The sequence below is a fragment of the Mustelus asterias genome, chromosome 3, assembly GCF_964213995.1.
Source record: "Mustelus asterias chromosome 3, sMusAst1.hap1.1, whole genome shotgun sequence".
Taxonomy (NCBI): domain Eukaryota; kingdom Metazoa; phylum Chordata; class Chondrichthyes; order Carcharhiniformes; family Triakidae; genus Mustelus; species Mustelus asterias.
Window position 1 is genome coordinate 48,460,462 of NC_135803.1, and position 27,401 is coordinate 48,487,862.

General features: G+C 41.8%; 1 protein-coding gene across 1 annotated transcript in view; it reads right to left on the reverse strand.

The window, feature by feature from the left end:
• Nucleotides 1-257: 257 nt before the first annotated feature.
• Nucleotides 258-27,401, reverse strand: part of per2 (period circadian clock 2) — a 46,335-nt gene continuing 19,191 nt past the window's right edge. Inside the window, exons 8-20 of the mRNA XM_078210105.1 lie at nucleotides 25,797-25,950; nucleotides 24,673-24,781; nucleotides 24,431-24,562; nucleotides 23,009-23,117; nucleotides 21,513-21,681; nucleotides 19,153-19,259; nucleotides 18,446-18,637; nucleotides 15,451-15,717; nucleotides 13,149-13,972; nucleotides 9,571-9,754; nucleotides 7,269-7,458; nucleotides 5,166-5,316; nucleotides 258-1,324 (exon numbers count right to left, since the gene is read on the reverse strand). Of these exons, the coding sequence (XP_078066231.1) occupies nucleotides 1,112-1,324; nucleotides 5,166-5,316; nucleotides 7,269-7,458; nucleotides 9,571-9,754; nucleotides 13,149-13,972; nucleotides 15,451-15,717; nucleotides 18,446-18,637; nucleotides 19,153-19,259; nucleotides 21,513-21,681; nucleotides 23,009-23,117; nucleotides 24,431-24,562; nucleotides 24,673-24,781; nucleotides 25,797-25,950 (2,801 nt within the window). The 3' untranslated portion in view covers nucleotides 258-1,111. The remainder of the gene's footprint in view (nucleotides 1,325-5,165; nucleotides 5,317-7,268; nucleotides 7,459-9,570; nucleotides 9,755-13,148; nucleotides 13,973-15,450; nucleotides 15,718-18,445; nucleotides 18,638-19,152; nucleotides 19,260-21,512; nucleotides 21,682-23,008; nucleotides 23,118-24,430; nucleotides 24,563-24,672; nucleotides 24,782-25,796; nucleotides 25,951-27,401) is intronic.

Consider the following 27,401-nt stretch of genomic DNA (forward strand, 5'->3'; position numbering starts at 1 on the left):
ATGTAGAGAATTTAAAAAAATACCTAGCATTTATGGACAAGTTATACATAAAGTTTTAATTTCCACAAGGAAAGCTGACAATTAGGATGTTTTATAAAAACAGGACTTTAAAAAAACTAAAAGATTTATAAATTGGTAAAATATTGGCTACATCTAGTGATGTGACATTGTACAGAGTTAATCTTACATTACACGGCCTTAAATGCACAAATGCTACATAACCATACTTCCTTCACAACAACTAGAACACGATATTTAGGAGAGATTTTAATTAAATACTGGACTGTTCCATGTTCTGTGGGTTTCTAAGATTGCACAAATTATCTACAAGTTTCATTTTGGTTTACTTTAGCATTTCTTGGATCCAATGTTTAGTTCTTTGGTTGAGAGTTGTTATGTCACTGTAATTACATTTCTCCAAATGCTTGATGTTGTACATTTTGCTCATCTACCCCACTGAGGTCCAATGTTCAAAATATCAGCTTTGGTGCATATTCCAGTTAAGATCCAGAAATTAGAATGGCTGAGTTAAAGTTGAATGTCCACATTCAGGGAACAGCTAGTCCACCAGTTGAAACCACAATTACACTCACAGCTCATCACCAAGTACTGTGTCACCTCAAATGTACATTTTCAACCACGGGAACATTGTGAAAATATTTGACTTTAGGGAACAAAGCTCCTTCCCACCCACCCAATTACAAAATTAATACAATTGGATAGCATATTTTATAAAAGGGATTACAAAGCTCCACAAGGATATTTATCTATATGGGTGAAATTAATACATAAACAATTGACTGTCAAAATAGTTTTATAATTAGAACAACATTTATAACAGACATAAATACATATTGTCAGGTACAGTAACACCAGACTCCCATGAATATATATTAAAAATTGCAGTTACATTTAGAAATAATCAACTTGAAGCAACACGATTTATGTCATTAAATACCTCATCTTAAAAAAAAGTTCCATAAAATCTTGCACTTTTCTTCAGCTTGAAGATTTCATTTCAGGTAAGATGCAATTTCTTGAAACTCTCAAAAAGGAGTTTTGTGCATTCATACCTATTCAGCAGAAGCCCTTTTGAAAAATCTAAAAATGTTCAACTTGCAGAGCTTCCAAATGTGCTTGTTGCTATTTCCAGACTAGTGGTTGCTATTTCTGCAAGCTTTTGCTCTTCAGATGCAAAGTTCAAGGGCTGAAAGCTAACATCGTGGCTTGGCTCCATCAATCCATTCAACTCTAGATTATAGATTTCTGCATCAAATGTCGTCAAGTTGCTTTGTGACTCATTTTTCTTCCAGCAAACCAAATCCTAAAATAACAAGAGTTAGAATCCAATTTAAAGCCAAATCAGATTGATGCAATTCTATATCTTAAAACCCCACTGCCAACCAATATCAGATTTTGGAATGAAAGATAACAAACAAATTCTTTTTAAAATGTTTTGTTTTCTTTTCCCCTCTAGTCTTTTCACATTTTTAATTGTTCAGAGAGAACAGGCTTCCTGGATTTAATAAACTGGAGATCTGCCAGTTTGACTAAACCCCAAATTAATTCCATAATCAGGAATCAGAAAAAATAGTTTGTTGACACCAAGATCAAATTCAGTTCAAAAATGAATCATTGGGCCCCTGTTCATATTTAACTGTCTGTTTTAAAAAGCTACAGACCTTATGGTTATTTGGCCCCATTAGCTGTGTGGCGGTGGAACGGACCTCACAACTAAATGGCAAAGTGATTCAACAGGAAAGTACACTGGCTGCTTTTCCAATGTTGCAGCAAAATCCTGTCTGCACCATATGTGGTTCCATTTGATCAGCACCGTTTTCCTTATGTACAGATATGTACAATAAACCTGCGCATCACTTCTTCTATTCCAGCGTTTGTCAATAACAAGTGGAATTGGTTCTACTGCGTTAACATTCATTTTCATTTATCAAAACGTGATTTTCCCCCTTGATTTCTATCAAGCAGATCCAATTCTGAATGCTTAAACCGAGGATTTTTTGTGCACTCAAACTAGTGCATTCCACAGGCTAACAACTTGAAACATGAACAACTACATTCTATATAATAAAATCAGATGAAATTGTAATTTTGGCATTTTTGATTGTGCTCTCTACAAAGAAGTGCAGTAATAATTCTAGATTCATCTATTTTATTTATTCATAAATTACAGGAGACAATGGCAAGGCCTGCATTAATTGTCCAATCTTAATCTTCCTTGAGAAGGTGGTGGCGAGCCACCGTCACCCATGTGGTGAAAGTAATCCCAAAATGCTGCTAAGGATGGCATTCCAGGATTTTGGCCCAGCCATGGTGAAGAATGATTCACAAGTAGGTCCTGTAAATTCTTCATTTCTTCTTTAAAATAAAACTTAAAGCCTTTCTCATACAAAAGCCCTATAGTGCAGGAGGAGGCCATCTGGCCCATCCAGTCTGCAGTGACTCTCTGAAAGAGCATCTTATTCAGGCCCAACCCCCACCCTCGACCACCTCTTCCTGTAACCCCGCGCATTTACCATCACCTAACCTGCAGACATGGAGAACTTGCAAACTCCACACAGACAATCATCCAAGGCTAGAATTAAACCTGGGTTCCTGGTGCTGAGACATTTCAACACAAATTGTGGAACCAAGCCTGTAGCATACTTATGGATAATGAAAAATTGAGATGAATGTACTGTTTGTACAAAACACGATAAATTTTGTTCACTGCAAATTTAAACAGGTTGTGATACTTGGATTCAAATTTAAATTTTGACCTTCCAGCTGAAGTTTTCAAATTGAAGGTCAAAGCATATCAGACTGAAGGCTTTACAGAAGAGTCGTAGGGGTTTACAGCATGGAAACAGGCTCTTCTGCCCAACTGTCAATGCCACCCCTTTTTTTAAAAACCACTAAGCTAGTCCCAAATGCCCCCCATCCCTCTACAGCCATCTTACCCATGTAACTGCCTAAACGCTTCTTAAAAGACAAAATTGTACCCACCTCTACTATTACCTTTGGCAGCTTGTTCCAGGCACTCACCACCCTCTGAACCCTTTTGTATCTCTCTGCTCTCATAAACCTATGCCCTCTAGGTTTAGACTCCCCTATCTTTGGGAAAAGATATTGACTCTCTGGCTGATCTATGCTCCTCATTATTTTATAGACCTCTGGCACTGGAGCGGGTCCAGCGGAGATTCACACGGATGATCCCAGGAATGGTAGGCCTGACATACGATGAACGTCTGAGGATCGTGGGATTATATTCATTGGAGTTTAGGAGGTTGAGGGGAGATCTGATAGAAACTTACAAGATAATGAACGGCTTAGATAGGATGGACGTAGGGAAGTTGTTTCCATTAACAGGGGAGACTAGGACGCGGGGGCACAGCCTTAGAATAAAAGGGAGTCACTTTAGAACAGAGATGAGGAGAAATTTCTTCAGCCAGAGAGTGGTGGGTCTGTGGAATCATTGCCACAGAGGGCTGTGGAGGCCGAGACGTTGAGCGTCTTCAAGACAGAAATTGATAAATTCTTGATTTCTCGAGGAATTAAGGGCTATGGGGAGAGAGCGGGTAAATGGAGTTGAAATCAACCATGATTGAATGGTGGAGTGGACTCGATGGGCCGAATGGCCTTACTTCCGCTCCTATGTCTTATGGTCTTAAGATCACCCCTCAGCCTCCTACTCTCCAGAGAAAGACGTCCCAGTCTATCCAGCCTTTCCTTATAACTCAAACCATCAAGTCCCGGTACCATCCTAGTAAATCTTTTCTGCACTCAAACCAAATATAAAAACACTCCACCTATTTATAGTTTGGTATATTTTAGAACCAGACAAAATGTGTACATTAAGAAAAAAAGCAGAAAATGCCAGAAACCCTCCAGATCATGCTGCATTTGTACAGCGAAAAACTTAATCAGGTTGATGATCTCTCGTCAGAAAAGATTTATCTGCTTTTAAATGAGTGTAAAACCAAGTAAATTGGGAAAGCGGAAGAAATTCAATTACATTTAAAGGTTGAAACAGACAGATTTTTGGTCCCTCAGGGAATTAAAGGATCGGAGCAGCGAGCGGAAAAATTAAAAAAAATGTTTATGGGATGCGGGCATCACAGGTTCGGCCAGCATTTATTGCCCATCCCTATCTGCCCTTGAAATGAGTGGCTTGCTAGGCCATTGCAGAGGGCAATTAAGAGTTAACCACATTGCTGTGGATCTGGAGTCACATGTAGGCCAGACCAGGTAAGGATGGCAGATTCCGTTCCCTAAAGGACACTATTTTTTGCGTTTTTACTGCAATTGGCAATGGTTTCATGGTCATCATTAGATGTTTGATTCCACGTTTTGTTTTTATTGAATTCAAATTTCAACAACTGCAATGGCGGGATTTGGACCTGGGTCCCCAAAGCATTGCCCTGGTCTCTTGATTTAAAAAAAAAAATCATTGATGGGATATGGGTGTCACTGGATAGTCCAGCATTTATTGCCTATCCCTGGTTGCCCTCGAGAAAGTGGCAATTGGCTGCCTTCTTGAACCGCTGCAGTCCAAGGTGTAGGTAGACCAGCAGTGCTGTCCAGGAGGGGGTTCCAGGATTTTAACCCAGCGAGAGTGACGGATTACAATCCAGTGACAATACCATCACGCCATTGTCTCCCCCTTGAAACCCAAGATCACCCATGATCATACTCAATGGTGGAACAGATCTGATGGGCCATGTGGTCTACTCCTGTTTATTCCTATGTTCTTAAATGGGATTGAGGGCAGTTCTGAAAGGTCAGTGAGCTGAAACATCAACTCTGTTTCTGTCTCTCTCTCTCCACAAAACTAGAATCATAGAATCTCTGCAGTGCAGAAAGAGGCCATTCCGCCCATTGAGTCTGCACCTACTCTCTGACAAGGAATCTTGTCCAGGCCCTCTCCCTATCTCCGTAACTCCACACATTTAAGATGGCCAATCCACCTAACCAGCACATCTTTGGATTGTGGGAGGAAACTGGAGCAGCCGGAGGAAACCCACACAGACACGGGAAGAACGTCACCCGAGGCTGGAATTGAATCGGGGTTCCTGGTGCTGTGAGGCAACAGTGCTAACCATTGTGCCACTGTACTATTTGATCACTGTTTCCATTAATGAAGGAAATTTGAAAATAAAAATGCTTACTGTGATATCGATGGACTTTGGTAGCACATTTGTCTTAAACCAGGGAAAGACTTCGGAAAGCTCTTTTTTTTGGTCCTCTGTGAATTTGGGTTGGTTTCTCTGCATCATTTTCAGTTTCTCTCTGTCCTCCTTTAGAACCGTTTCAATGTCCCTAAATTGTAACAACTAATGATCAGCATTCTGATTGCACAGTGCTTGTAGATAAAATTGCAAAACAAAACACTAAAAGCAAAGCTCTCAGTGATAATTATACTTAACATATAAATCATAATGCTCTCATAACAAGGTGACCATTACAAAATACCATGTGTCAACAGGGTAAAAATAAAAAAAATCACACTTCAGCACTGAAATGTACTTGTTCAATCCTCACAAGTGATGCTTTACCTGGCAGTTTATGACTCAGTCATTCTAATGCAGGTATAATCCGTTTGAAATAATTGTGTTAACATTCAATAAAAAGAATAATAAATTCAGGTGAATATGTTAATTGCTCATATGCTAGTAATACTAATAGGTTTGTAAAATTAAATCCTACTCTGTAAAGCATATTTCAAAATCAGCCAAGCCACTTTGATGTAATACTTTCCCATTTATTTCCCAAATTCCAAAGCAACTAGTGACACCGAGAGGCTGCAAAGCCTGGTTCTACTGGCACCATTTTTTCAGCACTACATGTGTTGTTAGTCTCCTATAGTATCTATGGTGCATGCACACTTCTGGCTTGAGCTATGCCAAATATCATTGTGGTGAGGCTGTTAGCACACACACAGAAAACATCCACTGGAGAATAGACAGTTCCTACTGTGACACAAACCATGTTGCAAAACTTCCTGTCAAACATATGCAATTTCAACTTCTCACGCACTCAGGATGAAAATGGGTCTTGCCCAATGAGTGCACTGTCATTGGAACAGAACGATGATCCTGGTGTCATTGGAGAACATGAGGTAGATTTTCAACTTGCCGCCTGAGTGTAAAACTGGCCTCGTGGATCATCTGCCCGTTACCAAAACCACCTGGTTTTCAATTTCAGGAAGCCAATGGAAATTAAAAAGGCAGAGGGGGTGGGTGCGATCTTACCTTCTTGTCCTGCCGGTTGATGGGCAGGGCAAGCCAGTAAGATCATGAGAAAGGTGAAAAATCAGGTTCGCACCTGATTTCCAGCGAGACTGATCTCAATATTTAAATTTTCTGGTAAATAGAATTTAAATATTACAAGTGAGCCCGGGATGGGGGAAAGAGGTATGGGGGGCTGGATTGGCAGGCTGGTGCAAAGGGGGGGGGGGGGGGGGGGGCGGGGATCAATCTGGAGGAGGATCAACCACGGAAGCCGATAGCTGGGGGAGGTAGTGATAGCACAGAACAGAGAGATCCGCACATGTGCAATTGCGCACTCTGCTCTAAGCTGCTGTCTTTTGGATGAGCTTTGGCCCCTCCCCCTGCTGGTGGGAAACAGGTCTTGTTTCATTTTTGCTCAGAATGTGGTCATTGGATTTTTAAGTCACCTAAAAAAATCGATGTGATTCTCTCCCATTTTGACACTTGTTCGGCACATGGAATTTTTTTGGTAAGATTGCCCCCAAGGTATTTTTCTCGGACGCATAGCCAATTCCTTAATTAAACAAAAGGCTCGCTTCTAAAGGGTATAGGAAGGAAGCAGGAATTCTAGGATTACTGGGCAATTGTATGTTAACGCATAGCCAACAACATAAAAGGTTATAAAAAAAATTAACAAGTCATCACTTCTTAACAAATTTATGCTTATAAACTACGAGCCAGATGCAGCTTGTTAGCAAAGTAGAACCTCCTGCAATGTAACATCATTAATTAAATGCAGCACAGAACCCACGATTACTGTCTGGTGGGGTCAATTGGGCAGACTTGCAGATAATCACAGCAAGGATTTTCGATAGAAAACATCAGTTGCAAGGCAGTGTCCAAATACAATTAAAATCACAAGATACAGTGACACTGAAAACATGTGGGCAACAGTAACATTTAAGGGTTAAGTACACAATTGCAGATTGTGTCAGACACACTGCTGATGCAAGAGAACTACAACCACTCCACAAAATCTCCTTTTAGATTGTCAGCACTCACCTTGATGGAAGTTGGTAGGTCATCATGGTTCTCTCATCTGTATTTGCCATTGATAGCCAGACTGGGTCCTGGAGTACACAGTTAGTGAAGCAGTCAATCTTCTTGGTGTTTCTTAGTTTTGGCTTGTGGTCATTCTCTGAGGAGTCAATGCTTCCAAAATATTTGCTGGTGTTGCTTAAATGGCTACTCCCTAATAATGATTAAAAACAAACTCAATTTAGTGGAGGGAAAGGGTCAGAGTCTAAACTAAAGCTCAAGAACACAAACATGGAAATAATGAGGACTATTCTGTTGATCAGGCTTGCTCCTTTTACAGGAATGTGCAATCTGTCCCTAAGTGGAGTTTATTCCATTTCATCAAACAAAGACAAGTTCCATAAAACTTTAATACAAAAGCAAAATATTGTGGGAGCTGGGAATCTGAAATAGAAACAGAAAATGCTGGAAATATCATATTCTGTGGAAGAGAAACCTTCATCAAAACTGGGAAGAGTTAGAAATGTAATAAGTCTTAAGCAGGTGACACGGAGGACAGGGGAAAAAAAAGAACAAAAGGGAATGTCTGCGATAGGGCAAAAGTTGGGTAATATTAAATGTCAAAAGTGTCAGTTGTGCATTATCAAAGGGACAAATAAAGAAACAAAATGATGTATCCAGAAGAGGTGTGGATGACAGAATAATGAACTGCTGTCCAAAAACGAATTGCGGATGAGCAAAAAGGAAAATGTATTACAAGTAAAACAAAAAATGATGGATTAACTCAGCAGATCTGGAGGCATCTGCAGAGAGAGAAAGCTAATGGGAGGGATTTACTGCACAACTGCTAATGGCTGGTGGTGTAATCTTCTGGTCCTGCCATTGTTAATGGAGTGTCTCATTGAATACATCTTTTACTTCCACGAGACCCACAGGGGTGCGCCTTCAGCGGGGTTGAAAAGTCCTGCTCATTTTCCAGGCTTAACATCTTGCACCTGACTGTCCCCAGAATTTTTTGACAAACTGGCAACTGCGATTTTAGAGAGCCTGCAGCACCCGTCTACAAGTAGGATGCTGCCGCCAGAGCCCACTAATGCCGGACACTGCTGTCATCTGATGCCATCGCTATTGGAGCTGACATCACCACGGAAAGAGAGATTCATCCCTGTTTCTGGTGGAAAAGCCCCAGTTGCAAACCACAGGGAAACAATAATGCCTGGGGGTTTGGAGGGGTGGGAACGTGGATTATGAAAATCAACTTCTGTGTTCTGTGTCCCAGTTTGTTGAATCTTCCACAGACAGGGAAATAAGCAAACTCCTGCTGGTGCTTCACTGTGGTAAGTGAATTGAGGCACAAAATGCCAGACAAAAATCCATCCTGTGGCCAGACCAGCTAAGAAACTTGACTGTCCAGTGTAAAACTGGATGAATAGCTAAAACAATGTGACAATCAGGGACCTGTATATGACCCAAGCCTGCAGAGGCACTCTGAATGGTGCAGATCAGGACATAAAGCTGCAAAGCATCAAAGACAAGATTAAGTAAGTGGACAAAGCTGCGAGAGCATCCCACACAGATCTCCACTTGGCGCAATAAGGGCTAAACAGATGATAAAGAATCAACAGCCAATTCATATCTCTCCTCACTTTTATTTTTACTAACCTCAGTGGAAGGGAAAATCAGGAGAGATGTACTACGGCTGGCCAACTCACTTTTGCTTAACGTCAAGATTTACCCCACAGTCTTCAACTGTGAACCTACAGCACTGAAGCTAATTTGGGCTCCCAACAGTACACCCACTCAAATCAACCAGACTGGCGTTTGCACAAAAACGTTGATAATTTTGTAAAAATAAATGCTTAAATGTTGGCCAAAAACCTCTGTCCTTGTTCGTGGCTGGGATTCTTCAGTGCCACTGAAAGTGAATGGAGTTTTGGCTGGGACACCAAATTCTCCATTTTCTCTTGCAGCAGGCGGGCATGGGCGAGATTGGACAATCCCACCCATTAGGTTTTCCTCAACAAAATAAATAGCACTACTGTTTTCACCCACAAGTTTAAAAAAAAACTTGCATTTGTATAGCATTTTTCATGATCACAGGGTGTCCCAAAGTATTTTATAGACAAGGAAATGTCTTTCAAGTGTAATCACTTTTGCACTTTAACCCGCCAAATGAATTTATTAGTAAGCTTATGTCTTTGTTCACACTAACATTGGCGTGTTGGGGAGAAGAACTTTCAGCTTGTGGCAATTTTAAAGTCTTTGATAAAACAAAGCGGATGGCAAGGCTCTGTGAGAGTAGAAGCGATTATTCAGACAAAGTTACCTGTGTCAGTTCCTGACATGCCACAGCCATTAGATGGAGAGCCTGAGGAGCCTGAAGCTGTTGATCTGGCACTCCCCGAGCCTGCAGAGCCAGTGCCTGACAGAGAATCATGAAGTAGCAGATCTAGTAGGTCAGTGGAAGTGGAGTGGGCATCACTGTTCTGGGCTTCAGCAGGTGATATAGCCTTGAAAAAAAAATTAACAAATTCATTTGGCTTACGGGCAGCCATTCATTTTCTGAACTACAACTGCTGCAGTGACCAGTGTTTATAATAGATATTTTGCATTGAATGAGAGAGAATTGTACAGTTTTTGTGAACCAACATGCTACATCAAGTCGTTGGCAGACATGGGTACAATTGCAATCTCTACGTTGACCGACTTTGCTACCTTGCAAGTTATCCTCTTGAAACGCAGTAGAATATGGCACATGGATCTGGGTTGAGGCCATTCATCCAAAAATTGAATGGGGCTTTTGTGAAGAGAACAAAATGGAAGAAAGAAACAGGGAAAGAGAGAGAGAGAGAGGGAAAGAGAAAAACTTTTGGTCAAGGTTCATCAGCTCTTGTGACCACTGCCAGCATACAGAGCAAAGCTACTGTTTTCATGCGCCAGGAAGTAGCTGCAGAACCAAAATATATTTCCCCTCGCTCATACAGTTCAGGAACAGTGGGCAGGATTTTCTGTGTCTCCGTGACGTGTTTTGTGGCGGCAGAAGCGGCCCAGCAATGGTTGGCACTGGGAGATTCTGGTCCCGCCGCTGTCAACAGAGCTTATCATTGTATGCACCCTCCCCCGCTGCTGGGAAAACCGCGGCGGGCTTCACCGTTGGCAGGACCGGAAGTTCCTACAAGTGGGAACAGCCTGAAAATTCCAGCCAGTGTGTTTTTCAGCAAGAAGGAATCCCTTAATTTATATTAATTTTAAAACCAAAACAATTAAATGGTCAGTGGCATCATGAAGAAAAACACTAAAATAAGCAACCATTGGTCAAACAAAATGTGATGTGATTCTCCATTAGTTTGTGCATAAAGTTGAAAATCACTGCATTTTTCTCTCCCAAACTAGAATATCTTAAGTTTCATCCCAATTTCAGCACTGATGGGACACTTTTATATGATATACCTTTATGCCTGAACTGCTGCTCACTCTACAGCATTGCTAGCTACTCTGACCCAATTTTCTTTGAGATGTAATATTCTCCAATATTTAAATATTCACCAAAAACATTCTCTTAAATTTTATCATAAAACCAATTTCAATAGCCATTTGCAGTGCATTCCATATCCTAATAAATCTTTCCACTTAAATTTTATTTCAACTTCTCCCTTTACACTTCTCATAATAACGCCAACTTCTCTCCATTTGTCTATAGTTTTGCCTCTCAAATAGTCTCATAATTCTCAAGTTATTAGATTCACCCCATAACTTGTTCCGAGGCAGTCAAAGCAGTCGTTTTTTTCCACTCAAGTCCCTTGATTTGGCAAGTCTTGCAATGTAGGCTGGGAGATAGTATAGGCCAGGATTCTCTCAAAAAAAACAAAATGCCCAATGTGCAGGAAAATGGGAGTATTTCCCACCCATTTTTTTGGACACACTTACTTGAGCGAATCTCCGACACTTTGAACATTGCAGAGTGCCTCACCGTGATTCACTCTGGTAAATAGGAGGCCACCCGGTTGCTGGCCAGTCCCGTAACCCCCCCGCCAATTGCTTATCTTCTGACCCCCTCCCCCCCACCCTTTCTGGCCCTGCCCTCTTAGCACTGCCCGGTTTGCACCTGAGCTGTGCCAGGCTGGCACTGCCCCCAAGGTGCACCCCCCCACACCCATGACCTCCCAGGGGGGATCTCAATGGCCTATGTTCCCTCCAGCGGGGGCAGGGTGCCTATTTCCCATTAGTGGGGAGCAATCGTAAATGCTGCTGGAGGGAACCACTCTCTGCAAGAGGGGTGGAAGGGGTGGTGGGCGTGGTGTGGGGGGAGGAAATGCTAGTGTGCCCAGGGAATACTGTCCCGGGCCCGCTAAATCATATTGAAATTCTCATTTCATTACGATAATCAGTTCCCCACCGATTTCCGGAACCAAAAAAAACACCTGGGAGACACATGACCAGTGCTAAAGGCCTCCTGCTGGTGTCTCCTGGCCTGTTGTGCTGCTTATTGTGAGGAACAATGGGTGAGATCTTCTGGTAGCCGCCCTAGCTGTTAAAGGAAAGGTACCAATTGGCAGGCTATGACTAGCAATGAGCAATGTTTACCAATGATCTACACTAGCACCTCAGATTTTCACCACATATAACCAGTGATTCTGTTGCAGGGAGACAGCTGTATATCCACGTTTGCAGATGATACAAAGTTAGACGATAAATTATTCAGACGAAAACCGGAAATTGCAAATTGTCTACTCACTTAAATCCGTCTATGCCAAACAGTAGAAGGCAAAAATTCAAATGTGTTTTGAATTCATTTACCTTTCCCTTTTTTCATGGCTATAAAACTTTAAAACTTCTGTGGTGCATTTAGAGTGGGGTTTTCCCATCCTTCCCACCAGCGTGATCTTCTGGTCCTGCCTATGGTGCACAGACGCTGTAGGGTTCCTGGCAGCAGGGGGTGGATTCAATGGGAAATCACATTGACACAGCAATGGGAATAGAAGATTCTGTCGCCAATGGCAGGCCACCTCCTGCTGCCAGGAAACACGCTGGGGGCAGAGAATCTCATCCTTACTTTCTCCTTCACCTCCCGCCCCACAAAAATGCAATATATCAAATTTACCATCACAAGAGTTGTAAATCTTACTGAATGTTACTCTCAGATGACATTTTGTACCATCGTGCTATTTACTTGCTCACTTTACTCCCACCACCTCATTTCAGCTGGTTTATATTTAAACAGGGAGTGACAATGACATCAGCAGGAAATTCCAGCTTGTTGGACTATGCTAAATTGGTTGCAGAGCTGAATTGAAGGAAAAGGCAAATCCAAGGAATATGCTTATTAATAACCATGTGTGCCTGTGGGCCACCCTAAGTGCAAACATTTCACCAGAACACTTCAGCTCCCTCAGGTAAGATTCCATAAAATATTCTAGGTATCGGAATTTTAAAAAAACATACTCATTCATCATTCATTGTCACATCCTTTATAGTTTTCAAGATCAGTAGTATTTTATTAAATTTGACCAAGACTTAAAGATTCAAAGCCTTAAATCTTTTTCAACCTTTATTTTCTTGTTCTTGGCTAAAGAAATCTTTAGATTTGGGGTCAGTGTGCCTTTGGCTAGAGTCAGTTTTTACTTCTCTCTCCTCTTCCTGCTACCCTTGCCCCAAGACAAAATCACCCAATCCAATTTAAATAAAAATTCTAAACCAAAAAAGATTATACACTTTTGGTTCTGTTCACGTTTAAGTCACTGAGGTAGTCCTTTATAACCTGAACTCCAGACTACAAAATATTCAATGTATCTAAAATAAAAAAAAGTGTTGAGATATTTTGCCTTTAAAAAAATGATTCACACAAAGATGCAATGTGAATGGTTAGGAAAAAACGTACGTGTTTTTAATCTGTCAGTCACTTACCAGTGCTGCTTCATCCTTTGCCATGCTGTCCACATTTGTAACGTTGGCACTGTTGCTCATCCCTCCTCCATCAGCCATTGATCCACTTCCACTTACGATTCCAACAAATGCAATTCCCTCTGATGATTTGTGCATTTCTTCCAGCTGTAGCAAATTCAGCTGTAACGGTGAGCTGCACCTAGACTGGAACAACGGAGGGGAGGTGTGGCCCTGTGGTCCTACTGATTGTGGAGTACTGCAACATGATGGGGCACCTCGAGATTCTGGGGCAGGTGCCTTCTCACCTTCAGCTGGTGGATCGTAATGTTGCGATGCAAACTGAAGCTGAGACTGGAATGAAGTCTGTGGCGAAAATGGAGTTTGTGGCAAAAAGGCTGATGGTGATGGGAACGGTGACTGACCTGCAAAAAATGGCGGATGCACAGTGTTGTTCATCTGAGGCAGCACATAATTAGGGAGTACGAAAGCCACCATAGGCGTTACCAGGGGTGCAGAGTATGGTGGAGGCTGAGTGGTGCAATGAACACCCTGAGCATTGTCAAAGTTGGGCAGAGATAGGTCAGTGACAGGAGGCATGCCGCCTGGGGCAGAAAATACAGGCAGCTGGTAGGGTGGCATAACGGTTGTAAATGGTATAGCTGAATATCTACTCTGCGAGACAGCGGATGGGGGCCAGGAGGGTAGCTTATGTTGGTTGGTGCGAGATGCAGAACTGTCAGACAATTCCTGCTGCTTGATGCGTTTTGATTTAAGCTTCTTATTCTTCCCTCCTTTTTTGTACACATGTTCTGCACGATTCCATCCAGCTTTAAATCCTTGAGAGCCTGTGGTACGAGGAAACAGTCAGAAATGTTGTAAGCCCTTGCTTTTTTAAAAAAAAAACTTTACTGTTTAAAATAAGTGACTAAAAAGTGGGGCAGAGGGATTGACTCAAATATTGATAGCAGAACTGATGCATTCATCATATAAACACAATTCTTTCAGTCTTGGGGCAGGAATCTTTGGTCCCACCGCTGCGGGAATTGTCACAAGCGGGACAGAAAATTTTGACAGGCCAGCAAAAGTTCTGGTGACTTTGGGCGGGACTTTCTGATCCTGCGGCAGGTGCTACCAGAAAATCCCGTCTATTGTTCCATACAGTTGCCAGAGATGGGACATGGACTATTTTATATGTGTATTTTACTACAGCAACCTTTGGAAGAATGCGCGAAAGGTAAATCATCATGACAATATTGGCATGTTGTAATAAAAGTGAAAAAGAAAATAACTCGTCAAACCAGGTGATTTAGTATTCCATGTCACCTTGGGTCAAATGAGCAATTCAATATGAACGTGTCTTTGTACTGGTTTTTCAATTTGAGTATTGGGGCTGTCCAATTTAGTCATCAAACCTTTATTCACAATTTTGGAATTTTGATAAAAACTGGCCAAAGCTTTCCATACAATTGCAAAAACTGGGAGGTTCTCCTGACAATGCCAAAATGGGAACTTAAGCTGAAACAATGGTTTGGCCCTCATTTAGCACAAGATGTGCTCTTAATAATGGATTCGAAGCTTGTGCTAGGAATGGCCACCCTCAGATTGTTAAGGAGTGATTATCATTTAAATTGCCTGCCAGCACTCATTAAGGAGGCTGCATGGCATTTTGGCAGATAGTGCTCGACCTAACGCCCTCTCCAAACAGTGATCAGTTGATTGGGAGTAAACAAATTATTGGAGATAATTTCAAGCACTATTTGTGAAATTCTCAGAATAAGTCCAAGCTGCTCTACTTTATTGGACATCTTGTAGGGTTCACCACGATGACTAACTTATCGGCATCTTGCTAGGGGTCCCCTGGGTCTAAAGGAGGAACAGGAGGATATAAAGCCACACAGAGTAGCAGGTAGGACGGTTACAGGACATTCCTCCTCAACCAGGGCCTCCACAGTTGCTTCCGAGAACCTGCGCACCCTCTCAACCGGTACTTGAGCTATCCTGCAATTACTGCTGTGTGTTAGCTAGCCCACCCCACATCTTCAGTGGAAGTTAGTGTGTGGAGCCTAAATATATTGCTCCAATAAACCTGCAGATATCTGATTTAGTACCTCTAGGCAAGTGTGAATTATGCCAAAAACTGGATGGTAAAACCAGGTATTTTAAACATGTACATTTTATACTTGACGATATACAGCATCTTAGAATAACAGTACATCCATTCTCATTCTTCCCCTTCTCACTTGCTACATCAAACTCAACAGATCTTAAACCATATAACACTGAAGGGAGTGTTGAAAAGGAGGCCATATTTGTAGGTTCTTACCACAATCTCCTGAACATCCTTTGCACTGATCCTGTAAGTACGATTTGCCAGAAGGTTCCAACGTTTTTAGCTTACTCAGCTCCTTGAACTTGCTCAAGAATATCTGCTCTTCCTTTTGTGTATGTGCAGCTAAAACTTCTTTGGTGAGGCCAAGTTTCTTGTACGGTTCCTTTTCCTGGTTCACGGAAGGCACGGTGGTGACCAGCGTAGTAGACGCCATGTTCTCTGCAGGATCAGCAATGCCAAGGCCATCCTCCAACAGGATTTCTATTAAATTTCACATTTAAAATTGTAGCTATACGAAAGCATTTCATTTTAGATAATAACTATGCAAAACATCTGATTTAGCAGTTCCATTGGTATAAATGAATAAAAGACTAGGATGCTGCTAAGTAATACAGGTCGGATATGATCTTTTTAGTGTGCTATCAAATATTCTTAGCGAGGGTTGCGGCAATTAGTATCACCAATTCTGGGCTGGGTGGCGAGGAAAAATAAACAGCTATTTAACACAGTGTGCATGCTTGTGGACGTGATTATGTATCGTACAAAACTATGGTGGCTTATAATAGTTGAATAGCTTTGAAGCTTCACTGACGAGTGGCCAGCTATCAACATGAGCAGAACTGTTTCCGAGGAGTTTTGTGCCTTTAGAAGCAAGTAAAAAAAAAAGAGCTTGGCACTACAACAGCAACTTGCACCTTCAACGTAACAAAATATTCCAAGACACTTCGTAAAAATGATTATCGAACAAAGTCAAGAAATTATTAAACTGCCCCACCCCTAGAGTTTAGGAAATGTGTTCTTCCCATGCTTCAAAGTTTGTTACAGAACACAGGAGGACAACTGCACTATTAACATGGTAAACCCCCGTGGTGTTTCAAAGAAAATTTAATATCAAACCACAGAGGTTAGACAGATGACCCAAAGCTTTATCAAAGAAGATTGAAGAAGCATCTTAAAAGGATGGGAGGGGACAGAGAGAGCAAGCGAATGAAAGGAAGCAAAGTTTAGAATGTTGGAGCTAGCCAGCTGAAAGTACAGCCGTCGATGTTGGAGTAATTAAAGTAGGGGATGCGCAAAAAGACCAGAATTGAAGAATTTACTGATGATCATGAAACTATTGTCAGAAAAAGCCATCTGGTTCACTAATGTCCTATAGGGAAGGGAATCTGCCGTCCTATATGTGACTCCAGAGCCACAGCAATGTGGCTGACTCTCAACTGCCCTAGGGCAACTAGGGATGGGCAATAAATGCTGACCAGCCAGCGATACCCATGTCCCATGAATGAATTTTAAATAAAGAGTTCAGAGAATATTGCAGAGGGTTGTTGAGCTTGAGTAGGTTATAGAAATGGGAAGAGGCAAGTCCACCAGGAATTGGGAAGGTTGAGATAACAGAATCAAGTACCATGATTGCTGAAACATTTAAGTTTTCTAAATGCCTCTATTAATGTTACATTAATGCAATTCCTTACTGCTGTGCTGAGCATTGCTGACAGATAGGTCACACAAAGTTATACATTTCAGTTTAAAAGGAGGAGGGATTCTTTCCCACAGTACAGTTCAGAAATTACAAAAATATGAAGGCTATGTTATTAGATAGCTGTCTGCATATAAAGGGGGCAATTATGACTTTGGGTGATAAATAGGATAATATTAGATCAGCTGCCCATTATAACTGTCTGGGATTTTAATTTCCATAGAGGTTAATAGGATGAAAATCAATACGAGGTGATTGATCATGGGGACGATTCTCCCCAAAAAGTTAAAAAACTGGAGTAAATCACGCTGGTTTTTTCAGCAAGAGTTTCAAAATGAATCTCCCACACTCTGTGCACTGCAGAGTGCCTTAGTGTGAATCCCTTTGAAAATCTTGGGTGGAGCCTATTCCCACTGGAGAAGCCAGCAGCATAGCACTAAGCGGGCTACTACGCATGCTCCCGATCGCTGGCCAGCCCCACGACTCCCGCATTGCCGGCCATGTAAACCCCCCCCCCCCCAAAGCCTGATCGCTGACACCCCGGATGTGTCCAGGCCAGCCTCGCCACCCCGCATCCTCCTCCCCAATCTCCCGAACCCCGCCCCCCCACCAGCAGCTCCAACCCCACCCTCCCACCACCAGGCTGACCCACTCTTCTTCCCCCCCTCCCACCAATGCCCAGCCCCGATCGCTAGCTTCCCTCCTTCTGTCACTCAGACCGAATACAGAATGGCAGCGGGTGCCCCCAGCCCCACTAATCACCCCCCAGAGGCCCCACCCCCTTGGCACTGCTCAATGCTCGGTTGACAGTGCCAAGGTGCCCCCTGGGATTGGAATTTGCCCCTCGAGCAGCACAAGGGGGCTCAAACTGGCAATGCCCAGGAGGCACCCCCTTGGTGGCCGACCTTCTGGGGGGCCTCAATTCTCCCCCACCATCACTCCAGCAGGCTCGGGCCGCCAGCTCCCGGCAAGTGAAAAGCTATACTAAACCCGGCTGGGTTACAATCCTTACATGTCAACAGTAAATATTTCAGTCCTGGCCTGCTATTGAGATTTAAAATAGATGAAAATTAGATTTTAAATAAATTATGCAGCTCTGCGCTGATTTCTGGCGCGGCGCCAAAAATCAGGCTGCCGGAGACTCGCGGAGGCCGTGGCGCCCAGTGGGAAGTCCACAAAATGGCCTCCGCTTGAATCTCCCAGCTTGCTGTGCTCCAAAAGCAGCACAGCAGGCTGGGAGAATCACCGCCCCCCCCCCCTCCCTCCATAAACACTAAGAATATTTTTGTCTGATCGCATTATTAAGGGTGGAATTTTCCTGTCCCGCCCGGCACGGGAATCGTAGCGGGCGGGACACAGACCATGCAAAGGTGCGTTGACCTTGGGCGGGATTTTCGAGCATTGGGGCGAGCACAGCTGGAAAATCCCACCCTAAGAATTTACAGATGAACAGTACTAGGATACATATGTTATCCAAAAAATCATCTTGTACATTCTACTGATGTGCAGTACCTGCATCTGCTTGCAGTTTCTTATCTCCCACGTGGACAATAGTGCTGCTGTAACTGCACTGACTGGTGACACTTGCTGCCTTTCTTGGTAAAGAGAGTGGTGCTAGGGATGTACCAACAACGGCTCCAGTGGGCACTTCTTTTGCAGCCTTAAATGGAACTCGGACAGACTGATGTGGTAGTGATGATGCTTCTGCCAAGTTAACAGAAGAATTCATTATACACTCACTAAACTTCTATTTATTTCTACTTGGTCGTCATCTATATTACAGGGTAGAAACAATATGAATAAATTAACAGCTGATGTATATAAGACTTCCTATTTTCAACCTTCAGCTCAAAATGCATATTTTGCATGGACATTTTTTTCTTCCGGAAGCTAGCAACTCCAAGGATACTACAGCTGGAGGTTAAGTATTCATGTTTTTCGTGTTAATGAATTATCGTTATGGAACAAATTCATAATTTTAATTTTGTGATAGCAGCCATGAAAATTTTGGACTTCGTATACAGACAGCAAAAGAAAATGTTGGCATCTGGGGTAAAAACGCATGCAGAAATCTCATAGCACTACCACTTTGCTGACTGAATTACTCATTTTCCTTTGTGTCAGAAATGTCAAACTATTCTAAACATACTATTGCTGGGTTATTTTCGATAAAGTATTTCAAAGTCAGTTTAGATAAATGTCAAAATGCTATGAAATACCTTTAGACACCTGGATGTTCTGATTTTTTTCTTTATCATCGTCAGAAGCTGATGAAGACTCACACTTCCTTTTCACAGTGCTTGGAATATTGTAGCTATCCAAATATCTGCAAATACCAGAGACACAAATGAATCATGCCACAGGAAGTGGACAGATCGATCAGACTTGTATTCCTCTCACCCCAACTTTAAAATAGTCTATCATAGAATCCCCACAGCGCAGAAGGTCATTTGGCCCATCTTACTCTCCAATAGAGCATCTTACCCAAGCTCTATCCCCGTAACTCCACATATTTACCCCATTAATTCCCCCATCTTGGGACACGAGGGGCGAAGGGACAATTCAGTATGGCCAATTCACGTAATCTGCACATCTTTGGACTGTGGGAGGAAACCAGCGCAACCAGAGGAAACCACGCAGACACAGGGAGAATGTGCAAACTCCACAGACAGTCACACCTCGAGTATTATGTGCAGTTTTGGTTTTCTTATCAGAGGAAGGATGTCCTTGTTATAGAGGGAGTAGAATGAAGGTTTACCAGGCCGATTCCTGGGATGGTAGGTCTGTCATATGAGGAGAGGCTAAGTCAGTTAGGAGTCTATGCAGTGGAGTTTAGAAGAGTGAGAGGGGATCTCATAGAAACTTATAACATTCTAACAGGCTAGATTCAGAATGAATGGTGGGCGGGTACAGAATTAGGGGTCATAGAAAGTAGTTCAGGCCAAAACATTATTTGATTTCAAGAAGAAATTAGATGTAGTTCTTGGGCTAAAGGGATCAAGGGATATGGGGGAAGGGGGAGATCAGGATATTGAATTTGATGATCAGCCATGATCAAAATAAATGGTGGAGCAGGCTCGAGTGGCTTACTCCTGTTTCTAGTTTCTATGTCACCCAAGGCCGGAATTGAACCCAGGTCCCTGGTGTGTGCGACAGCAACGCTAACCACTGTGTCACCACGCCATATCGCCCCCAATTGCTACAATTCACAAAAAAAGTGAATGACTAAACTGACATTTTATATGACTGCCTAATTGATGACAGAGCAACAGTTGTATTTTATGGTTTTCAGACCTTACAAAACATAATTCAATGGTAGCACTCTTGCCCAAGCCAAAAAGTCATAGATACAAACCTTATTCCAATTCTTAAACAAATCCATGCTGATGCTTAACTTTGAAGGAATGCTGCATTGCCTGGAGATAATGGCCAGAATTTATCAGTACCACCCTGTAAAATTCCCTGCAGTGGGGCTGGCAAACCATTGAAATCTCTGTTCACATCACAGGACTGTAAGATCTTGCTGACGTGAAGGGCTGGAAAATTCTGGCTGACATCTTTCAGCTGTGATGCTGAAGTAAAAGTAGAGAATGCTGGAAATACTCAGCAGGTCAGGCAGCATCCAATGAAAGGTCATTGATCTGAAATCTTAATTCGGTTTCTGTCTCCATAGATCTTGCCTGACCTACTAAGTATTTCCAGCATCTCAGTTTTTATTTCATAGTTCCAGCATCTGCAGTATTTTGCTTTGGTATTAATGTTAAGTGGAAGACCCCAAGAGCATGGCAATCTTCAAATGTCCTTGCTGACAATTATCCTTCACAGTAAGAAGTTTAACAACACCAGGTTAAAGTCCAACAGGTTTATTTGGTAGCAAAAGCTTTTGCTACCAAATAAACCTGTTGGACTTTAACCTGGTGTTGTTAAACTTCTTACTGTGTTTACCCCAGTCCAAAGCCGGCATCTCCACATCACAATTATCCTTCAGCCAATGCCAGCAAATAAAACTAATTGGCCATTGATCTTACTGCCATGCAATGAGAAAAGGTTCCACTGAACTTCCTTCCATGTCAACAGTAAATATTTTATTGGCCATGAAAACTGACGTACCGAGAATGTGCAAAGTGTTAGCAAGTTTCCTGCACAAATTTTCCTTTAGCTTTATTCTGTTCATAGTTTCAAAATTAAAGTTGACTATATGTTTAATGTTGGGAAAAAAAATCATTGAAATCTTTGTTTTGTACACTTGACTTGTTATCTACTTTTTAGAATTAAGCCAGTTAAAATTAAAATGAAACTAAGCCATATTGTCACAGATTTTTAAACTTTCTTTTGTTAATAATGTTACACAAAATAATTCCCTTTGCTATATATAGTGAGATTATCTTTGGTAACTTGTTGTTTATGTAGGATCGGTTAATGCATCTCTCGGCAACTTACACAACTCAGCTTTGTTTGACCTGAGTGTTAAATCTAAAAGAAAGGTACTTTTGAAAGTATGTAGATGATTTGCAATATCCCTTTTACAAAGGAGCCACCACTTGCATAACTGCGGGAACACAGCCAGGATCTCACTCACCTTATTACACTGTCCAAGCAGTTGATTTGCTGGTAACAATATACTGGCTGTTCCTTGCATCTTGAATCATCCAGGGGTATGTTTTTTATGGCACTGCCGGGTGCAGCACCCTTGGATGAGTTGGCTTTAATGTCTTTGATCTGGCTGCTAGTCTCTTTCTGTTGTGTTACTGCAAAACATATGCACTTCCAGAATTAAGACAAGCTATTTCCAACATGAAATTTAAAAATAAACTTTTAGCATATTTATGTAGGTGAACTGATCTAGACCCACTGTCCTGAAAATTGGATCTTAGCCCAATTGGTTTTTTTTAAAGAAAAATATCCCTCAGTTAAAGAGGAAAAATGATCTATTTTGCCAAGATTGACAGTTTCTAAACTGCAGGAGATTTAAGAAATATTTAAACAAATGATTTAGCATAAATGTAATATAAATCGCTTTATCATTCTCCAAGATACAAAGTATATCTAAATTTTGTTTGAAGATGCTCACTGGCACTTTCACACAGTAGCCTATAAATAACACATGAATATTTGTGATTTTTATGATTCTATACGGTTGGGGTGGGCATGGTACAGCACACACCATTAGAAAATAATGAAAAGCCAAATAATTCTACAGTTTAACAATTGAGGTTTTGGATTATGGGAACCTGTATTACAAAGAATAGGCTCCAACTTGTATTGCCCTTTGGCTCCCAGTACTTCAGCTATCCATCAGTACATTATCAAATTGACATTTCTTCATGTGAGAGCTTAGTCAGTGAATACTGACAGAGTATTCAACCAACACAGTGAGTGGAGGATTAAGATGTTTAGCTACAATTTTAAAAAGACAATTTGTTTATGTGCAACCTAGTTCACTTTCTACTGTCAAAGGAATGCACTCGAGGTCGCACAGCACAGTTACTTTTGGAATAGCACTCATGTTTTCACAGATCTGAAGATTCTGTTCTATAGTTTGATTTAGTTTTGAAGAAAATAAAGTTTAGAGGTAGGGAGAAATCAGAAATCATTGTGTTTTTAAAAATAAGGATAAAGATAATGTGACTTCCTCCTTAAAATGACTGTCCTTTAAATATCGGTATCATGAAACTTTAGTTCCTCGTGTTGCCAGATATACTTCCTTCCTCCCATTCTTGCTTTTTTTTTTACTTAGACAAAATCAAAAAATGACAGGAACTGAATGTTTACCACAAGTAAAGTACACTGCACTCAGGTAAAATTATATTCCTGTAACATTTAAAAATACACTGCAGTGTTTTCAAGTTGTTACTTTTTCTGACCTCCAAACTACGGGTAACCCACCCAGGTAAACAGAATAAAGCTGTTGCACGTCAACTGCTAACGTAACCACCAGATATGAAAAGCTGCAACTCTAACAGCTTTGTTTAGACTCAACACATGTACAAAGTCAATATGCATTTCAGTGAAAATTCTTTCAAGCCAATTGATCACACGTCTAGATAATGACTGGAAAATAATTAAGCCCATTACCAGTTTTGTGTCTGCGCTTTGATTCATTTTTTCCTCTGCTCTCAATAAACATGGTTTGTCCTTGATTTTTCACCAAGTGCGCATCCTTACAAATTTTCTGAAACGTCATCTGAAAGAAACAAAGCAATTCCTCTAAAATTAGTCAATGTTTTGTGCATCTGGTTTTGAGATGCAACAAAAAATACAGAATGAGGCAAAACTACTTCACAAACTTCAGAAAATGATTGAAAAAATAATGAAAGCTTTGATGGCGCAGTCATTATATCATTAAAATATACAAACTCATTGTTTGAATTCAATTATCTCTACTGGTTAACATTGGATACAACTGAGTGGTTCACTCGGCCATTTCAAAAAGTACTTTTTAAAGAGTCAACCACGTGGCTCTGGGTCTGGAATCACATGTAGACAAGACCAGGTAAGAATGGTAGAGTTCCTTCCCTGAAGGATACATTAGTGATTCTGATGGGTTTCATGACAATGGTTTCATAGTCATCAATAAACATCAATTCCAGATTTTTACTGAATTCAAATTCCACCATCTTCCCTGGGTCTCTGGGTTACTAGTCCAGCGACAATACCACAGTACCACCACCTGAAACCTCGGCACTTTAAGCAAATAGAACTAAAAAGTAGTTAATGAGAAAACTAATTAAATATACGTAGCATAAGTAGTAATGGAAATAGCTGGCTTGAGTGAAACTCAAAATATTATAGAATGCCTGAGAGTCATGGTAGCCTTATAAAGGACTTTCATTTATATAACACCTTTCATGATCTCAGGAAGCCCTTCTCAAAAATATACTTCATTGATTAGTCTAGTCGCTGCTGAAAAGTAGGGAAATGCACCAGCCAATTTTGCCTGCAACAGCAACAATATAAAACCTGTCTTAGCAACATTAACTGAGATAAATACTGGCCGATATCACAGTGCAAGGGAATCTTAAACAAAGAGAAAGCAGGGACTCAGTTTAGTATCTCACTGAAAGGAAGCTTCTGTCACTGCTGCTTCTATAGTGCAATCAAACACTTCTCTTTACTGATCAGGTCATGCGATGCTGCTAGGCCCCGGCATTAAGTAACACACAAACAGAAGTCCTGATGCTAGGCGTGTATACTAGCCTCATTAAATCCACAATGTTAAAACAGAACGACGCTGAATGAGGAAAATTAAAATGGGGACTTACTTAAAAGCTAATTTAGAGCCCACTTAGTCACTTTCAGTGCAACCCAGGTGAATTGGGTGCTCATCATAGAAACTGCCCAACTTCAATTTCCATGAAAACCAATGGATATGTAAATCAATAGCTTCAATTATGGCTAGCTGCTCTTCTGCAACACTAGTTCTATGCCTGGGCAACAAGTTGATAATGCACCTTATTTTGTTTGCACATAATAAGTCACAAGAGAGATCAAACTTACTGGCTTATCCCAGTGGCTCTCCTCATTGATGTTACCATTGCTATCACTGGAAGAGGCTACACTCATGAACTGTGCATAAGATCCATTACTTCCCAAACTTCCATAGCCACTGGAACCATTGTTGTAAACTGGCTAAAATAGAAAGAAATAGAAATGATAAAAGTTTCAACAGGAAATGCACTAACCAAAGATAAATTATGCTAATGTTAGAATACATCTCGAACAACGCAAATTAACTTTACCTGTAGCAAGAGCTGACAAATCTGCTCAGTGATGGTCTGTATTTCAGGATTGAGTGTCTTCATTTCAGTCGATCCTGGACTGGCAAATACATCCTCATTCAAAGGACCCCTACATATATTGGAAGGTTAAGTAGAGATTTTGTGCAGTGAGTATCTTCATTACATAATTTTAAAATATACTTTTCTGTAGATTTCTAATGCTCATTATTTGGAATAATTAACATTTTAAGGGTTACCTTGTGATAATTTGATGGTTAAGTATTCACAAAAAATAGTTCACTTCTAATTTGGTTCCACGGACACGAAGACAATACTATTCAGGGCCTCAGGGATCAGAAGCAACATTCACTCTGATTCTTGCCCCTAACTTCTTCCAAAAGGAAGGAAATCCCCCGATGTCTGGTGTGGGGGAAGGGGGCTCTCTGGTGTGGTGGGGGGTGGAGGGAAGAAGGGGGGCAGGGGGCCGTGATCAGTCTGGGTAGGTGGGGGATAAAGGGGGACAATTATGTTGTAGGGGTAGGACAATGTCTGTGGGGGCCAGGGTGGAGGCATTAATCGGGCCTGGGAGAGATGTGGCAGGGGAGCGTTTTTCTATTTTTTTTTACTGCGATGCGCAGTTGAAGCTCCGATCGGAGCTGCAGTGTTTCGTGCATGACACGCCCCGCCCACAGATTTCTGCAGCGTGATTCAGAATCGCTGCTTTTTTTGGGCAGAATGCTTATGGGGGTACCTGAGAACGGGTCCAAAAGTCGAATCTGAAACACTCCCAGATTCAGCACTTAGAATCAAAATGGTAAAATCGGGCCCACAGTCTAAAGCACTTTGGCTAGTTTCAAGAGGTGCAAGCCTTCCAGGAACTTCAACCCCTCCTGAGGCATACAGCAACTGCATAGTAAATTTGGTATTGGCTATATTGCACTATTAGTTAAATTAGCAGGCAACACACAGTTTGCATGGTGCCCACACTGCTACGATTGGGCATGGGTTTTTCATGCATTTAGATGCCTGCAGCTGATTATTGGTCGAATCCAATTTTTTATCCTTAGATTCCATTCTAATTTTTAAAAAAGTTCAAATTTAAGTTCAATCAAATACACATTTTCGTTTTTTAAAAAAAAACTTACGTTCTGACTTTGTGCCTTCCAATTATGAAGGATACTTTTCTACTCCATGGATTAACGAAGCTTGACCAGCTGGTGTCAATGGTGATGTATTCACCATTCTGAGTGCAGAATCGGACAGGTGAATGTTCGAAAGGTTGCCCGGCATGTTTCAGAACTAAAAGGGAAAAAAGAGAACGCGTTTAAAAGAACAACCAATTCTTGATCATGTCAAGTAACTCAATAACCAACAATCAAATAAATACACAGACCCTAATGCTCAAATCATGGAGTGACTGCATTCTGTTGCAGCGCTAAAAACACCATGGGCGTGATACTCCGAAATAAATACTAAGTGCCCAACGAGTGGGGAAAACAGGATATTCTCCCGCCCGTTTTTTGGGGCGAGCTTAGTTTAATGAGTTTACGGCACTCTGTCCAATATAGAGGCCAGGATTTACAGGGGGGGGGGGGGGGGGGGGGGGGAGAAGAGAGAGAAGAAAGAGAGAGAAAGAAAGAGAGAGAAAGAAAGAGAGAGAAAGAAAGAGAGAGAAAGAAAGAGAGAGAAAGAAAGAGAGAGAAAGAAGAGAGAGAGAAAGAAAGAGAGAGAAAGAAAGAGAGAGAAAGAAAGAGAGAGAAAGAAAGAGAGAGAAAGAAAGAGAGAGAAAGAAAGAGAGAGAAAGAAAGAGAGAGAAAGAAAGAGAGAGAAAGAAAGAGAGAGAAAGAAAAGAGAGAGAAAGAAAGAGAGAGAAAGAAAGAGAGAGAGAGAAAGAAAGAGAGAGAAAGAAAGAGAGAGAAAGAAAGAGAAGAAGAAGAGAGAGAAAGAAAGAAAGAGAGAGAAAGAGAGAGAGAGAAAGAAGAAAGAGAGAAGAAAGAAAGAGAGAGAAAGAAAGAGAGAGAAAGAAAGAGAGAGAAAGAAAGAGAGAGAAAGAAAGAGAGAGAAAGAAAGAGAAGAAAGAAAGAAAGAGAGAGAAAGAAAGAGAGAGAGAGAGAAAGAGAGAGAAAGAAAGAAGAGAGAGAGAGAAAGAAGAGAGAGAAAGAAAGAAAGAGAGAGAAAGAAGAGAAGAGAAAGAAAGAAAGAGAGAGAAAGAAAGAAGAGAGAAAGAAAGAAGAGAGAGAGAGAAAGAGAAGAAAGAAGAGAGAGAGAAAGAGAGAGTCTGGGCCTAATCCCACCAGAGAGGCTGACATCAGACTGCTGAAAGGGCCAGTGCACATGGGAGATCGGTTGACATGCACCTCACTGCCCGACCCCCCAAACGGCCACCCCTGCCCACCCCTCCCCCCCCCCCCCACCCCCCAACCAATTGGCAACCCTCCCCCTCCCCCCAGCAACTGCCTCTGAGCACCAGCCCCACCATTAGTGCTCGCCCCACCCATGCAGAGTTCCCTCCATTCCCTCCCTCCTACCTTTGTACCACCCCATCTGGCCCTGTCCCCTCTAGCCCTGTTCCCTTGGCACTGCCAGGGTGGCAGGCTGGCACTGTCCAAGGGGCACCCCCCCCTTGGGGGACCTCAATGGCCTTTGGTCCCACAGTTGCTGGGACCATACGTGAACCTCGCTGGTGTTGACCCACTGGCGGAATCATTAGCGAGCCCAGGACGACCGCATCCCAGGCTTGCTAAATAAAT